Here is an 18,073-nt window from a genome sequence, read left to right as displayed (position 1 = left end):
GGTTTTAATGTGTAGAACTATCTTTTTTCCCTCTTGTACCATTAAGATTTCCTCAAAGAAGCAATAATTTAAAAATTAAAAGCCCCTGACAATGTGAAAAGCTTTCTTAAAAATAAACTGGATCAAATTTTGTATTAGTACATTACTGAACAATGAATTACTGATAGTGACAGATTCTATTTTCCTGGGCTCTAAGATCACTGTAGATGGGGACTGCAGCAAAGAAATTAAAAGACGCTTGCTCCTGGGGAGGAAAGCTACGGCAAATCTAGACAGCATCCTAAAAAGCAGAGACATCACCCTGCCAACAAAAGTGCATTTAGTATTAGTATGTATTAGTATTAGTAGTTTAGTATTTAGTATGGTATTTCCAGTTGCAATGTATGGCTGTGAAAGTTGGACCATAAGGAAGGCCGGGCGTCAAAGAATTGAAGCTTTTGAACTCTGGTGCTGGAGAAGACTCTTGCGAGTCCCTTGGACTGCAAGGCGAACAAACCGGTCAGTCCTAGAGGAGATCAGCCCTGACTGCTCCTTAGAAGGCCAGATCCTGAAGATGAAACTCAAGTACTTTGGTCATCTCATGAGAAGGAAGGATTCCCTGGAGAAGAGCCTAATGCTGGGAGCGATCGAGGGCAAAAGAAGAAGGGGATGACAGAGAATGAGGTGGCTGGATGGAGTCACAGAAGCAGTAGGTGCAAACTTAAATGGACTCCGGGGAATGGTAGAGGACAGTAAGGCCTGGAGGATCATTGTCCATGGGTCGGACACGACTTTGCACCTAACAACAATAACAACGAACAATGAATCATAATATTCTTCTAACAGCTAACATTGAAACATATACTGAGAACATGCAGTTCTATATGCAGCTAAGAAAAGGTCAATATATGGGTAAACATAGAATATGTGTGTAAAGTGTTGTCAAGTCACAGCTGACTTATGGCTACCCAAGTAAAGGGCTTTCAAGGCAAGTGAGAAGCAGAGGTGGTCTTCACTGTCTTCCTTGGTGGTCTCCCTTCCAAGTACTGAACACTGCTTAGCTTCTGAGATACAACAAGGTTGGGTTCTACCATACCACCTTCTTCAACCATTGAATAAGCACCAGTAAAGTAGATAAAACTTTAGTTCAGTTTTTGGTTTCTCTGTGATATCTTTTTAAAGACAAAACATATTTGCAATATCTTCAGAATTGCAGACATACACACCTGACGTATATATTACTGAACAGGATACATAAAATCTCTTGCAAATTAGTGCAATAGAAAATATTAAGTCCCTATGTCTCTCACCATCACCCCAGTAGGGAAAAATGAAAATCAGAGATTTCAGATAACAATGTCCCTCTCTCCACATAAAAATACTCCGGTTAGTAACCTTGCCAGTACTGTTCTCCAGCCCTTCTCTTTCAGTGCAGTGGAAAGGCAGTTTTTATCCAAGCAAGAGTATTTCCAACCTATTGACAGTTCAGTAATCTTTTTAAAGCATTTTCACAGCTGGAAACCATGTCATAGGCATCTCACCATATCATAGTGTTCATAATACACATAGTGTTCATAATGACAGAAGCATAAACACTCCACAAAAAAAGTTTTAAAAACACATAGAAATTAGATTGATCAAAAATGATTTTCCACAAATTGTGTATTGCCACCTAACTACATTTATAAAGTAAATGCTTCATCCATTGTCACAAGTTACATCCTATTTCCAACTGCAAAGGAAACAGAAAGCAACACTCCTATTGATGCTTATGACATGGTCTCCAGCTGTGAACGTGCTTCATTCAACAACATACTGCCTGTAGGGTTTGATCTCTTTCACTCCCTGTTTAGCAAAGCTGCCTCTTTTCATTGCAAAGGAAGCATAAAGGGAGGGAACACAGTGTGGGATTGTTCCCTTTCATTAGAGAAAGGCAATCTCTCTTCAGGAAGGGAAAGAATGTTAAACAGTACAATTAGAATCTTTTCTCTGGATTTACACATTTGAAAAGTGAAACATTTGCACTGAATTTAAAAACTTTGGTACCCCATCAGTTCTTGTGTAGCTAAGGAGCCACTAACTATAACAGGAAAGCAAGTTTTGAAAAGAGAGCCTGATGTTCTGGCAACTGACATCACAATTCATTCCAACAATTCTACCTCCCTTCCTCTCTTAACCTCCAGAAACTGATATAGATGTATTAAAAGAGGAACTGGGTAAAACTGGGAAAGCAAGATACCCAAAGGATGGAGCAGAATTGTTCTCTCTTGCCCCAGAGAAGCAATGGGATGAAATTAATGCAAAAGAAATTCCATCTCAACATCCAGAAGAAATTCCTGACAGAGCAGTTTCTCAGTTGAACAGGCTTCCTCGGGAGGTGGTGGGTTCTCCATCTTTGGAGATTTTTAAACAGAGGCAGGACAGACATCTGACAGAGGCAGATTCTGTGAAGGTTCAAGGAGGTGGCAGGTTACAGTGGATGAGCTATAGGGTTGTGAGGGTCCTGCATAGTGCAGGGGGTTGGACTAGATGATCGAGGAGGTCCCTTACAACTCTAGATTCTATGATTCTATGAACTGAAAACAAAGAGCTGGCCATCCACAAAGACATTGCTATCATGGGCCCATCCAGACTAAAGTCCTGACACCCAGTAATGAGAACTGCACAAATCCTGCAATTGTAAAATTTTGATCTAGAAAATGAATAGTTACAAGCATGGATTAAATCAGTTCCACTCAATATCCATAACCTGAAATAGGCCAACAAGTGGCCCACAGGATTTGACTTGCCACACAAAGTATGGAAGATGACTAAGAGATTATGAACAGGCTTTGGAAGTTCTGCATACTGGTTTTTTAAATGGGGCAAAATATCAGATCCAGAATGTGATTGTGGTTCAGCCATCTGTCACAGGAATGTGAGTGTCATGCTTTCATGAAGAAGTGATGGAGCTCTTTGTACTCTCCCCAGCTGTGATTGCCTAATGTGTCAGCATAATCACTGTAGCTACTTGGCTGTATATTTTATAATATGCCTCCTATATTCAACTCTGCCATACGATAAATAAAATAAATAATTAGTACATGAAGCAGAGTATAAATTTTGTAAAATAATCTATTCTAAGAGATTATGTATAGATGACAATACTACTAGTAATGATAATAATTTTAAATTTAAAACATCTGATAATTAAAAAAAAAACTCCATTGTTTTTCATCCTAGCATATATGCAGATTTCCCAAGTCTTTTAATACATGCTTGGGGGGAAAACTGAGATATTGCATATCTATTTAGTGGTTGTAAACAGCAATGAGAGTCAAAGTAAACATCCTGGAGTCTTGCATATATAGAATTAATAAACGCATATGTTTCTGGACTAGGGAAGGAGAGTAGTACATCCAAATCTGAGCCAGAAAGGCTTTCAGGAAATGAATAATCTCTTCTCAACAGAAAAGGGAAAGTGCTTGAAAAATATTCAGACAATGTTGCCAGGGACAGCGTATACCTGTCTACAAACCTGGAGAAAGCCCCAGGTATGCAAAGAGGTATAAAATGCTTTTTAAAAATCAGAAGTAATTTCTAGACTTCTTCCAGAAAAGTGAGCCACTGAGATTTCATGAGACCATGGTGTGCAATCTCAGTGCCCGGGGGTGGGGGTATGCATACGGGATTTCTGCAGTGAGTCCTCTCACTTCTAAGTACAATGTCTTTGTTTTATTTTTCTGTTTTTTCATTTAATTTTTAAAATTATAATCTCCCCCTGGAATTCCTGGTTATATGGTAAAAAGAAGAATACATACATTTATTAACTTATCTTACTCTGAATCAGATGACTGATTCACCAAGGTCAACACTAGGGCTGTGTGTGGGAGCGTCCAAATCAGTCGTTCCAAGACAACGCAACCAGTACTGTGATGTGTGTGGGGGTAAAGCATGGGCACCGTTGCATAACTTGGCACACACTGGCACACACCCCCACACACGATGCAGTGCTGGCTGCGTCGGCCTGGAACGGCTGATTCGGATGTCGCTGCACACAACCATAACCAGCACCATTTACTATGACTGGCCATAACTCTCCAGGGTCTCAGGTAAAGAGAGGTCTTTCACATCGTCTGCTACCTTATCCTTTTAACTGTAGATACCAGGGGTTGAACCTGGAACCCTCATAATGCAAAGCAGTTGCTCTATCTATTCAGTGAACTGTTCTCAATTATAGAAATAGTATTTACATCCTGTCAGTCCCCTCCCGTGGCTCTGGGTCACCCAACCTCTGAACCCCTTTCCCTGGGGCAGGGGCCTGCGGGTTCCTCCAGACAGGCAGAGGTGAGGGGTTATCCCACTCTGGCCCAGAGTCCGAGTCACCTGGGCTCCACTCGCTCTCACTGGCAGCCTCCTCCAGAGTCAATAAAGCACTAGAACACTTTCCAGATGCTTGAGTGTTCTTTTATTGTTCCTGTCACACAGCCGACCACTTCACTTCCCCTTCTCTCTCCTCCCCCCTTCCCCAGCTTTTTCTTCTCCTTTTATCTGTGTTTCTTGCTTCCCATTTCCTCCCCTCCACTGTGTTCCCGAGGTGTCATAAACCCCACCCCTTCTCTGAGTTCCGTGTTCAGCGTCTTTCCCAACCCCACCCTCTGTCCTTTCCCGGCTGTGGGCGAGCTCGTCCAGCCAGCAGGCCTCGTGCCCCGGTGTCTTCTGCCGTGCTGCTCTGCCTGGCATCAGTCACTGCCACTCCCATGGGGTATTGTCCATCTGCTGCCTCTCTAGACCCTCCCCTCAGCTCGAGTGTGTTTGGTGCAGGTGCTTGCAGACGAGCTGGTATTGTACATGGGGGGGGTGGCACCTTGTCTGGATACACCGGGCTCTTCGGTGGGGGTGGAAGGGTCAGATATGTCCGGGCTCCTGGCCCAGAGGCCAAGCGGGACCGGACATATCCCCAAAATTAATTAAACACATGTTGAAATATTAGTTTACTAGGAAATAGTAAAATTTGTTGTTTTCTAATTAGCTTTCATATCAAATATAGTAGGACATCTATAATTGTTTCTGTTGATAATGTTTCAAACTACTTTGCCAGCTAATCAATTGATCAAACTATTTGGTTGTATGGTATCTGAGAGGAAAAACAACATTTTGAAATTTATTTTAGAGGACCTAGAATTACAGGTTGTTTGGTGAGATGATAGCTTGGAATGCAGAAATCAAAGAAATTGTTTGTCTCTCTCTATATATAGGCACAGTTTAGAGGATACCGTTCTAGAATGTCCATACATGGTATGGGCTTTTGATTTTATAGGAATTGGGAAGCATTGTTGGAAGACCAGATCCTATTTCAAAAGGAAAGTTCTGTGAGAGAACCAAGCTGTTTAGCATTTAAAATCAAAAAGGGTGCACAACATTTCCTAGGCTTTCAAACTCATAACTATGCTGATCCCTGACATCCAGGGAATAATCTAAAATTAATTGGTTTCAGTTCTATAAAAAGTGTAGTTTTACCACAAATATAAAAATTCCATCAATACAGTTTACTACAAGCCACAATTAAGCATATAGAAAATTAGCAGCATATAGTTACACAATGATTATCAATAATTAAAATAATACGTAATCATTTGGCTTGTAGGTCAGTTGATACATGTACATAATATAAAAAGTCACTTCACTGTACATTAATTTTTAAGTTTTTCAAAGATAGAGGTATAATTTGATTGCTTTATGTCAGTTATGACGAGATCTTTTGTGAAGGTGTTTGACAATCTCAACATACCAAAACCAAGATTGTAATCCAATTTCTAGTTTTTTAAAGGACACGTACAACGGTCACAATCTAGCTTAACTATGTCTAATGCTGCAGACATATATATAAGACATAGCAACAGTGAAGTAGGAAACACAAGATTATTGCTGTGCATATCACTTAAATTAATGAAACAAATTAGTGATGTGACTAATCCCATTGCTTTCAGTGGGACTTATGTCTATAAACGTCTTAAAATAACAAATGTTAAGTATATTGTGCTTGGTACATATATTATTTCATTTTTATGCCAAGTCACTAGTCTTTCTTCCAAGCCACTATTCTTATTTCTGCAGTGATTCTTAGACTGTTGTAACACAGAATTTCATTAATAAAATTTTGTAAATATCAAAGTTTGAAATTCCATTTTAGTAATGTACAGAATTCTTCAACTACATTCTTCTTCAAGCACACATATGAATGGGATAGTGATGCAGGGTCATTCCCACCCCCGAAACACACACACACAAACAGAATTAGTATTTCTATATTGGACTTCAAGAATTCTCAAGTTGTTGTACAAAATAAAAGTTACATGGATTTTCAAATTATGCAAACACAGCAAGCATATAGTTGGTGGTAGCAGCCATGTACAATCAAAGACCTAAACTTAAATGGTACTACATTGGCTTATATCCAGAGATGTGCAAGCAGAAACATAAAATGGACTCAATCCATTTCTGTAACACCTAGTACTCTCCTCCCTATATATTACAGTACCCAGAATCAAGATGTACAAGATCTTGGGTAAAAGGAAATGCAACTGTGGACACAATAAGTATGACTTAGAACTAGCAGTAACAGCAATCTTTTTCTTGTGTTTTCTCTTGCATATAAGCTCTAGCGCAAGTGGAAGTTTTGTTCTGTATGCAATCTACTGCCTGGACAAACTGATCAGCTTCACTCTGCTGTTACAACCTCCTTTTCTTTTTCTTAAAAGAACTGCTTTTGCCTTAAGGCTCCTTACAAGCCACAAGTAAGTGAAAGAAACATAGCTGATAATGTAAAAACTAATATAACAGCATGGGCAAGAGGTCACACGTATGGGAATATTTCACATTTCACAGCGGTTAATATGTTTCCGCTTGTGCAAGAATTACACAAGAGGAAGAATATCAGATTTTAGTTTGATTTTTCTTGAACAATTCTATAGCATCAGGTGTAAAACAACTTCAGTGAATAGAATATACTTTTGGGATTGACTGAACATATTGGAGTGGAACTTTAAAAAAAACGTAATGAAAATTACCTACAAAACAATGCCAGTTGACAAGAGGAATACAAAAAGGAAATATATTGTTTCACATCAGCAGACTAATTTGTGTAAGTGCAAAGTATTCTGAATTCCACTGGTCTCATCTATAGCCTCCCTCTATCATACACTATTCTAATAGTTTCCTATAAGACCAGTGGGAGCACAAAATGGTGCATCACGGAATTAAGACAAACCCTTTTTTACAATCAGAATTCTGTCAAGAGATCACAGAATGCAAGCCAATGGATAGCTGAGCTGGACTTAATAGCATATATGTTACTTTAGGCTTAAGGCAGTTCCACCAGCTTATGGAGCCTTATTTCCCATTTAAGTAACTATCTTGTTAGAGGAAGAATCATTTAAATTGCAGGAAGTCTTCAACTGAAGAAAGGTTTCAAACTGTGCTCAGTGGAGTAGTAGGATACATGCCATTATCTGTTTGCTAAGTGAATAACTAGCCATAATTTCCCGACCTTGTCTTTTGCTTGTTCAGCTCACACTTTATCTGCCTCTCTAGGAACAGATCAAAATTTTAAATTATCCTAAACTATGTAGAACCTTTGTAGAACATTATTGTCTAGAGCAAATATTTCAGCCATTTTAAGGTCCTCAAGGTCAGTTTCTTCTGCAAGTATGCTGTAGTTGAGGGGGGGGGGAATATATGCTGGCATGTCATGCAGTTTGTTGAGAGATAACCTTTAGTACATGTTTAGAAGATAAAACAACTCCTACCCAAACAAAGATGTACCTTCAGATGTCACTGTATCTCAGATTGTGCATCTGTTTTACTAACATATTCACTGAAGGATGGTCCAAAGTGACACTCCACCTGGGTCTATAAAACAGCAGGTGCAAGCCTGAGAGATAAGCCAAGTCCAGGACATACATTTAAATGGGTAAGACTGGCTATCATTAAGTTAATATCAAGACCATTAATTCCTTTTTCAGCCAAAGATTACAGGTTACTAATACAGATTTAAGGTGATGCAATCATAAAAACCAGCTTCATATTCTGAACGGTCTGAATAAATTGTGGGTTTTGTTTGGGTCTTTTCATATCCACAGAATAAGACAAGAATTCTACATGGTCCATAAATGTAAGCAATGTTGACCACATTAATAAGAAGCAGTTTAGTGTCTGACTTTGATAAGGGCTTTTCATTTTGATGCTAAGTTTTCCTTCCTCTACATGAAGGAAACAGATTTCTTTCATTCAGAACAAAAAGGCTAGCTCCTAAGGACTTATCTACCCTGTGAGGAAAAAACTCTTATGAGGGGGATATTCTTCACTTAGTAGAAGTCTTTGATCCTGCAACAGATCTGAAACTTACTTATTAGATATACTACATATTATTTGCAAGATACTTCTAGAAATACAGCTAGAATTGATGGTTAATGAACTTATTTTTAAGTTTACTGTTTTATAAATTTCATTATATTTCTTTCAGTCATATCAAAGGTAATTTCTCATCTGCATCAACCTTTTTTGCTATAATTATAATACATTATTGGCAATAATAATACCAATTCAATAAATGTTTTATTGTTTCCTTGAAACAATTTCCATCTTGAAAATTTAGTAAACTAATGTAAATATCTGGTTCTCCTGATTTATGACTAGAGGTGTTTGAGAATGACTTGCATTCTAGAGAAATGGACATATGCTGAGAGCCTAAAGAAGAAAACAATAATCTATGAGTTTCCATTTAATAATTTGCAAAAAGAGGAAGGAACAAAAACTATATGTCACAAAATTGAAATGTATTCAATTTGGTAAATCTTGTGATCATTTGCTTGCCAGTAACAGCACAGTAAAGATTACCTAGCAATATTCATATAACATCACTTGTGCCTAATTATATCGGTTCAATCATCAGTATATCCCCATGCATGGTGTAGTGATTAAGAGCAGTGGCCTCAAATCTGGCAGCCAAGCTTTGGTTCCTCACTCCTCCACAGGCAGCCGGCTAGGTGACCTTGGGCTGGTCACAGTCCTGTTAGAGCTGTTCTCACAGAGCAGTTTCTCTCAGAGCCCTCTCAGCCCTACCTATCTCACAGGGTGTCTGTTGTGGAGAGAGGATGGGAAGGTAATTGTAAGCCACTTCGAGTAGTGAAAAGCAGCATGTAAAAACCAACTCATTATTATTATTTGATGATACAGCAAGTCTTCTATTTGAAAGGATATTTTTAAAAGAAAACCACAAAAATGCAGAAGACAGTCTGGCAATCAAACAAGGAAACTCGTTACTGTACTAGTTATAATACAGATTATTGTGTATTGTATTGTTTTATGGACCAGAAACAAATTCCCTATTTAACTTTTACTTTGACAGCAGTTAGCCAGATCAGTGGAATTCTCTAACTACCTGTAATGGGCTTCTATACTGATACCTGGAAATTGCATAAAATGTTGAATGCTACATGCATCAGCCTTCTATTCATCCAATATTGTTGGCCACATGCAGAAACCAGCTTCTGAGTATAAATTTCCAACAACTAGATCAGGGCTACTATTTATTTATTTTTTAAAAACCCAGAATATTAGCTACAATGGAAGAATTTTTTTAAATACTTTTTGGCGTATAAAGAAATATCAGCAATACTATGTTTTCTTGTATTAGCCAATATCCAGAACTGTTTTTCCTAAGTACTTATAACATTCTCTAGTCACTAACAAATTCAGATACTGTTAGGCAAAGGACAAAGGCAAATGACTGAAGAAAGCAAAAGGACTCAACTTCAATTTAACTGTCCTGTAAGGTACATACTAATTAGCTTCAAAGCTATGAAATCCTAGCTAGCATGTTAAGTCTGCTACATGACAGTATAATTTGCCTTCTTAAAGGATTATGCAAATTACAACTCATCATTCCATTACACGACTGAAAAAAGTGACAGCTAATTTATACATAACACACCTTTGAAATCCCTAAGATGTGAAGCACCTGTGCAATATACTTTGCCTAGGTTTTTCTGGGTTTAAGTACTTGTTTACTGCAGTATACAGAAGCATACCTAAGAGATTTAATAAAGTCCTAGAGATTTATTTATTTCCCTTTTAACATCAAGAGCACAATTCCCAAGTATGAAAACAACATATATCTGTCCCCAATTTCAAAGATTTTTCATTCAAACAGAAGTGTAAGTTTTCAATACATGTTTAACTTCTGAATAGCGGGACAGCATGAGCACTAATGCACGAGCCAGAGGAAAGACTCACACAGATTTCAACATACTTCTGGTAGGTAGATTCACAGTAGATTCCGTCATATCTGTAGATTTTCCTACATTCTGATTGGTTGGGCAGAGGATGCTGGACAGTTATTCTGTAGAGGTATCAAAAACAGATATACATGACTAGAGATTCTCTACAGTCAACTGTAATGCAGGACAATTAGTATTTTGAAAGGTACTATTATATGTTAAATCTATTTAATCTCATTACATAAACTGCATTCTACAAATGATAAGGTTCTGTTTCTGGAATAACTGCAAGTAAACTAAAATTTACTTCTGTACCAGAACAAATCTTTCTTTTCCTCATTTCATAAAAGAGATGCGACAAAAAGTTCCAAGAAATTAAAAATTTTAATGTCAGCATATATTTTCAAACCATTGAAAAATAAGCATTAAACTAAAACCACATTCATGTTGTGCTGTCCTTAAACTTGGCCATGATTCATATTTGTGCCCATGGATGTTCAGATTGAATTATGACTCAGAAATCCAATCACTCATTTCCTGACAGGTAGAGGCAAAATTTAAACTACTGAGCTCATGTTCCCAAACTGGGTCCTACTGATAATTTATATAGCCCACATCACTTTCAGTATTACTTTTATATTAAATAATTCATAAAATTGTACAATAAATTGTTTGTGATATTGTGTTGCTATAGGTCACTCCAGAATAAACCATATTCATTTTTAATTTAATTCTTTAAAAGTAAAGCAAAGGAGAATTCTGATGGAAAGCTGATTATAAGAAAGCTTATTCATATGAATGCTTTCTTGTATATTTAGAAGTAACATGTATTAAGCAGTGTTCTTGGATTAGGTTGCTCAACATAACTGCTCCATGCTTTTTAATAAAAAGTCAAACAAGTAATCTGTTTTTCCTGACAATTCTCACCTAATTGTTACATTGTAGGTCATGGGACTATGGTTTGTATAGTGGAAACCAAGTTTATTCCAAAATTAATCCCATCTACAAATTTTCTCAGTGTTCTTAATGGCTCTGATTGCTGTTCTTTTCACAAGTGTGATATAGTCAAATTATTCATCCACATAAAAACCCCTGCAGTCACATTAGGATTTCAATTAAATTGCATAGCCCTGAAATTAACACACAAACTAGCCCATTCTAATTAGATAAAATATTTATTTTCAACATGCTAAAGATGATGTTATGTACATTTTATGACTTCAGTTTGAATGAATCAGGGGCTGAACCTGCCAAACAAAAACTTAAAAGAATATATCTTGTTTACTTTTGTAATATTTGCCTCTTAGTATTGGAGGCTTTGTTTGAAGATATTCTTTATAATTCATATAAATGCAAAGTATATGAAGAGAGCCTATCAACATGGTATTCATGTGGAATTACATCAATCACTTTGACATGTAATATATACATAAATTCTTATGTATTACATAGTAAAATTATGACATAAGAGGTGATCATTAAGTAAACATGGGTCAGAAATTAGTAATTAGCTGCTAGATGGTGTTCAGTAAACCCTTTAACCAGGTAAATTTCCAACTGCAGCCTAACAGACAGAATTTGAAAGAAAGTTGGTTAGGAATAATAAGCTATTCCATGAAGTCCATTGTATGTCCTGTCTCTGGAACTGACTTTCAGACAGTCTATCCCAAATTAATTTTGATAACTCGTTCTCCTACACATTATGTCAGCAGGGAGAGTAGATCTCATAAGTTCCATATAAAAATTGATTTTGCTGAAGATCAAACTGTATATTGGCTATTTACTCTGGGTACTGTATATTCCTGTTCCATTGTATGCTTCTAAATTGATTTCTTGTATATATTTTCTCAGAATTGAAAATTAAAGAACTAGATAGTATCTGAGGCTAATCAATTTGCAGTGGTTAACTGAAATCACTTTCAGGGTGCTGTTGAAGGTTTGTAAAACAAAAGTACTCATTCTCATACAACATTTGGGGGCACAGTTAACTCTGCTTCTCCTCTTGTGAAAGCAGATGTTTATTGTTTTACAGCCTGCCATCCAAGAACACAGATACAGTAGTAAGATATTTCCAAAATGTATAACACAATACCCTGCAAGAACCAAAAAGAAACTCACTTAATATTTATAACTTCTTTCCCATGCTACAAGTGTTATCAAAAAAGAAGTTACTGCCATACTATGGTCTGCTATTCTTTTTAAAAAGATTATTTCGCTAAAAAGTTCCAAAATACTCTTTCAGAAAACAGCTGTACTTTACACATTAGCCAATCTTCTTCCTACCTTGACATGTCACATGGACCCATCATATAATTTGAGGTATAACTTTAAGTGCATTTACATACATGTGAAACATGTAAAGCTATGACTAATTTTAACTCACAGGGCAGAATTTAAATAATTAGTTACAAGAAGTCAAACTAAAGGAAAAAAGGAGGGAAGAGATGGTTAGAGGCAGAGTAGTAAATTGTTCCATTTTTGCAGGTAATCTAAATGCAAACTAGAAGCAACTTATCATGAGAATGGATTTTCCACCATCTGGTCAAATAACAGGGGATTTGTCTAGTGGCAAGCAAAGAATGGAATGATGTGAGAAAGATTAGCGGGCAAGTCCTACAGTTGGCTAAAATGTATTTTGTGCAAACAAGAACAGATGACGCCTTAACAATTACACCTGTCAAAAACTCCAGAAAGCAATCCATCTCTGAACAGCCCAGTTGAAAACAGGCTAGTTCATAACAAAATGAATTTTTTTAAACAATTGCCAGCCATAACAGTTTGATGCATGACAAGCTTAGGAAGTCTTGTTCCACGTTCAACTGCAAACCTTAACTAACTGGACACTGGCTTTTTGTGATAAGTAAGATATTAAACTGGGGGGGGGTGATCTTTTTCTGAAGCAATGCAAATAACTTGAACCTCTCGAAGGCAAAGAAATGCAGAGTTAAAGCATGCATTTTATTTGTGCTACCCTGAACAAGTATCTTAGAAATCTCAAAGTGATTGATACAGTTTTGTGACAAGTTCCTAGTCCCTACCGACCTGAACATTTGGTGCTAGTTGGTTAAAAAATATTAGGATTCATCAGTAATCAGAGAACTCCCTAGAACTTTGTGTACACTGAACAAAATATTGTTCTGGGTGAGCTTTACTTTCCTTGAAAGGTGAACACTGCTGAATAACTAATTTTCTGGGGATAATATATTTCTTCCAAAAGAATACATGGAATTAAATACATAAATTATATGTTTTTTCTTAATGCAATCTAGGTTTTTTAAACAGTGCAGTTGACTGTATGCAGTAATTTAATACACAGTGCCAGGTTTGGGTTGTAAATGTTGCAACCATTATGAAGACTAAGATTTTTCTGGATTCCCAAATCAGTTTTCATACCCAGGGTTTCCTCTGGAGCAAAGGTTCTCACTTAAGTTCAGCTACTCTAAGCCTCCTCATTTTTAATTTAAATCAGTACAGACAGCTGGGAATACTATCCTCCCTTCCAATGGCAATAAATGGCCTGTGGTTTTTTGCTCCAAGAAGGAAAGCTGCTAAAGGTACTACACTTCGGAGACATTGGTAATGCACAGTCTAGAATTGAGCTATTTTGGGATACATAAGCATTTTCTGGTTTAAACACTTTTCTGTAAAATTTGTGGGAAAGTATATGGCATGAAATTCATTCTCATTTGCCTGTGCAAAGGAAATATCAGGGGTATCAGTCAGTATATTAATGTACCGTATTTGCCGGCGTATAAGACGACTGGGTGTATAAGACGACCCCCAACATTTCCACTCAAAATACAGTACTATGGGCCACTATGGGCAGCTATGTCTATCCCAACTGAAGTGCACCCGGCGTATAGGATGACCCCCTCACTTGGAGGCATGTTTTTCAGGGGGGGGGGAAGTAGTCTTATACGCCAGCAAATACTGTATATTGTAAGTAGTCAAAGGAACCCTTTGTGCAAATTCATGTTTTCAGCTGCATCTTTGCTGAGAACAAATTTCTGTCTGAAATGAGGTGAATCTAGAAGTAGGTATGAGCACGGAAAAAGGAATGAGGCAAATGGGATACATAAGCATCAAAAACATGCTTCTGTGGCTAGTGTGGCTAGATATGCTGCAAACTTTGACTTTAAGAAAATATGGCTGGTTATTATGGCATAAGACAATGACTGTGGAAAAAAATTATGGAAGCATTGTTACCCCTTTCTCCCACTCCAAATTTTATTCTATAAGGTCTATGCTGTCCTGCATAGAGATACTCCAAGTTGGATCGAAACTGTCTGCAAGGAATGCCATTCTCATGATCAAACAACAATCTCCCCATATCCAGATTAAATTGAATGGTCAGTGCTTGTGGGTCAGTGCTTTACATTCTTCTCCCATCAGGAGAAAACATCACAGTACATAATTGCTGATGGACAAATCAATAATTTAATAACAGGGTAACATCTCCTGCCATATTAGTATTCCCTCCAAAGTAATTTTGGGATTTATAAGGATGTCCACAACCTTTTGATTATGAAGACACAACCTGAAATTCTTTTCAGGCTTCGAGGCATACCAGATGGCCATACCTCCCTGCCATGTCCCCTAGAAGTTACATGTCACCTGGAAGGGACATCACCCAGATGGAATCATCACTTTGCTTCATTAGCAAGTTTTCTGCCACAGATGGAAACCCATCCATAAATAGCTTTCACTGTTAAGATAGGCTTTTTTGGAATTGCAGAAGGTCCCTCTCCCTCCCACTCAAGGTCCAGAACTCACCAGGGGCCTTCTGCAGCCTAATACCTGGCTGTGGGTGGGTCCTTGCACTGATGGAAGGCCCTTCTGCCACCCTGAGTTAAAACAAAAAACCCAAGCCCCAAGGAAGGAGTCACCTCGCTCAACTCCAGCTACCACCACCAACATAGGTTGAAAAAATTTACTGATTGATTGGATTTCTGAGCTGCCCCTCTCTATAGCAGTCTCAGCGTGGGTTAAAATAAATTGTGATTTAAAAAACATACAATAGATAGTTAAAAGACATTTAAAATAATCACTGTAAAAATATATTGATCACACGCTCTGTCATATGATCATTCTTCCACGGGCCTGAATCATAGTAGTTGGTAGACCTATTGTTGGCTTGGGTTTCATGGCGGGAGAGTGACCCTGGGAAGGGACTGGGGGGAGGGGGCAACTGAGATGGTAACAGTGTGGCCTTAGCCTCAACTAAATGCCTGGTGGAACAGCCCTGTTTTACAGGCCCTTTGGAACTGTGGGAGTTCCATAAGGACGCTGGTCTCCACCAGCAGTTCATTCCACTAGCTGTACTTCTCTGGGGCCAGGGACTGCCAGCAGGCTAGAATTATCTGAGCAGAGTGCTCTTCAGGGGGCGGATGTGGAAGGCAGTCCTTCAGGTACTCTGGTCCCAGACCATGTAAGGCCTTAAAGTTTAAAACCAGTGCCTTAAATCTGATCTGGAATTCAACTGGCAACCAGTGCAGCTGGTGGGGAACAGACAGCATATGGGCTCTCCAAGGGGGTCCTCGTAATGACTCAGGCAACTGCATTCTGTACTAGCTGTAGTTCCTGAGTCAGGAATAAGATAATGCCCATGTGGAGCAAATTCCAGTAATTTAGCCTGTTGTGTGGATCACTGTGGTTAGGTGGTCTGGGGCCAGATAGGACACTAGTACCTTTGCGTGGCATAAATGAAAAAACGCTTGGTGCCCTCCACATACCTAGAAAGGGAGGCTCGGAGGATCACACCCAAATTCTTGACAGTGTCTGCTGTCTGAAATGGCACCCTGTCAAGAGATGGGGAGGCATAAAGGATCACACCTAAATTCTTGATGGTGTATGCCATCTCGTGAAGGAATGTCGCTTCAGACAGCACACACCATCAAGAATTTGGGTGTGATCCCCAATGCTTCCCCATCACTTGATGGTATGCCACATCAGACAGCACACACTATGTGGTCCTTTCCTCCATAGCTACAGGACCTCTGTCTCCAGGAGGTTGAGCTTCAGGTGGCTTTGCTGGAGCCATTTCTCCGTGGCTCCCAGGCACTCAGCCAATGATTTGGGAGGAGTCCTCAACAGGCTGCTCATTAACAGGTAGAGCTAGGTGTCATCCGCATATTGTTGACAACCCAGCCTGTACCTCCAGACAAGCTGGCCTAGAAGGCACATAAAGATGTTGAAAAGAATCAGGGAGAGAATCGCACCTTGTGGAAACCCACGCTGGAGTTCGTAACAGCACAATTTTCCTCTCTGATCACAACCCTCTATCTCCAACCATGGAGAAAGGAGATCAGCAATTGTATGCTTGTCCCCCATATCCATAGGAAGGCAGTGAGCTAGTAGCTGATGATCTACTGTCAAAAACTGCTACAATATTTAGCAATACTAGTAATGCCGACCTGGCTCGGTCCAGCTGTCTCCAGATGTCACCTGTCAGAGTGAACAGCATTGTCTCCACCCAATGGCCAGGCTGGAAGCCAGATTGGAATGGGTCCAATATAGAAACTTCAGCCAGACAGCCTCAGTCAGCAAAAGTTTAAATGGTCATGACCCCTCCCCACCCCTTCAGGCCCAACAATGGACACTTTGGGAGGTAGTGGGTTGACCTGCCCATATAAGGGAGGTTTTTTAAAGTTAAAATAATAATTTTTAAAAATCCCAATACACCACAGTGCACCTCAGGTGCATCAAGAGTACACCACAGTCTTTGCCCTTGACTGTCCCTCCACAGCCGCAACTTTTAACTACAATGGAATTTCAGGATCAAAGTATGAATCTTTTTTCTTTATGTTTTGGTCTCTTCCTTCCCAGTCTTACCATTCTTGCTCTTAGTCTGCTTCCCTATCCTCAACTCACCTGCTCACTCCTTTCCCTCCAAAGTCCACTCAAGAGAATGTCACCAGCCATTCTCTCTCTCTCACTTATTCTACTCTTCAATTCAAATTCAGTTCTTTCCTACTGCAACTGCCTTTTCCCTCATCTCTTTTGGTACACCACATATACATCCACAGGTGAGTTACAGTTGGACTAACATTGATGGAGATGTCTAGTCTAAAGCTGCAACTTCTACCAGGAACCATGTAATTGCTTTTCACTGCATTCCCCAGTTTTGTGTGTGATTTTATTGCACTCCATTTGTTAAACATGCCTTTTCTTCTTGCTGTTGTGTGTAGCTGTGTTCAATAAAGATCAGCATAGTTAAATTTAAACATCTTTCTGTTTTCTCCAAATATCTTCCCAAATGTATATCTGTGTATGTACCGAGTTAGGATCTCGTACTTACATTGAAGGTGTACATATAAAGGTCAAACTCATATATCCCCTGGACATCTGGGTAGTTGGTTGGTAATAGTATACTTTCAGTGACATTATTAGACACAGAGGGGGAACTGGATTCATGATGATAAGAAGCAAACACTGAAAACACATATAGTACCTAAATACAAAATCTCAACTCAAATAGAATTCATTTTAACTTTGTGCCTTTTAGATTTGAAGACAGAGGAAGAAGAGTGAAATGAGAGACAGGTGCTAATTAAAAACACTATTGGACACATCTGAATAGTTCACTAAAGGATTAGCTCCCTACTTATAATAGTCAAGTAGAATTTGACCCAAACTAGGAGATACTTGAATATGTGTAATTGTGTTTCAAGCATAAGGACATGCGTTCACTTGCACACACATAACTGTGAATATATCCTCCATGCCTTTTCTTCTTGCCGGCAACTGAGATAGCATAAATCATCTGTACTTTGAATGAAGTTCACATTTAATACCTTCTATAACCAAGGTTAAGAGTCTGGGGAGAGGTACTGCTT

General features: G+C 38.6%; 1 protein-coding gene across 13 annotated transcripts in view; it reads right to left on the bottom strand.

The window, feature by feature from the left end:
* The window catches only part of NPAS3 (neuronal PAS domain protein 3), an 885,376-nt gene that overhangs the window by 741,574 nt on the left and 125,729 nt on the right, over positions 1–18,073 (bottom strand). For 7 of the 13 annotated variants that reach the window (XM_077323058.1, XM_077323057.1, XM_077323064.1 and 4 more), the window contains exon 2: positions 10,271–10,360. The exons of 4 other annotated variants lie outside the window; for them this stretch is intronic. In XM_077323058.1, the coding sequence (XP_077179173.1) occupies positions 10,271–10,360 (90 nt within the window). Of the gene's footprint in view, positions 1–10,254; positions 10,361–18,073 lie in introns of all 13 variants that reach the window. 2 more of the 13 variants (XM_077323065.1, XM_077323067.1) reach the window with 1 other exon arrangement.

This window comes from Paroedura picta, chromosome 2, assembly GCF_049243985.1.
Source record: "Paroedura picta isolate Pp20150507F chromosome 2, Ppicta_v3.0, whole genome shotgun sequence".
NCBI classification, from domain to species: domain Eukaryota; kingdom Metazoa; phylum Chordata; class Lepidosauria; order Squamata; family Gekkonidae; genus Paroedura; species Paroedura picta.
The sequence above is the reverse complement of the archived record's forward strand: the minus strand, read 5'-3'. Positions and strand labels throughout refer to the sequence as shown.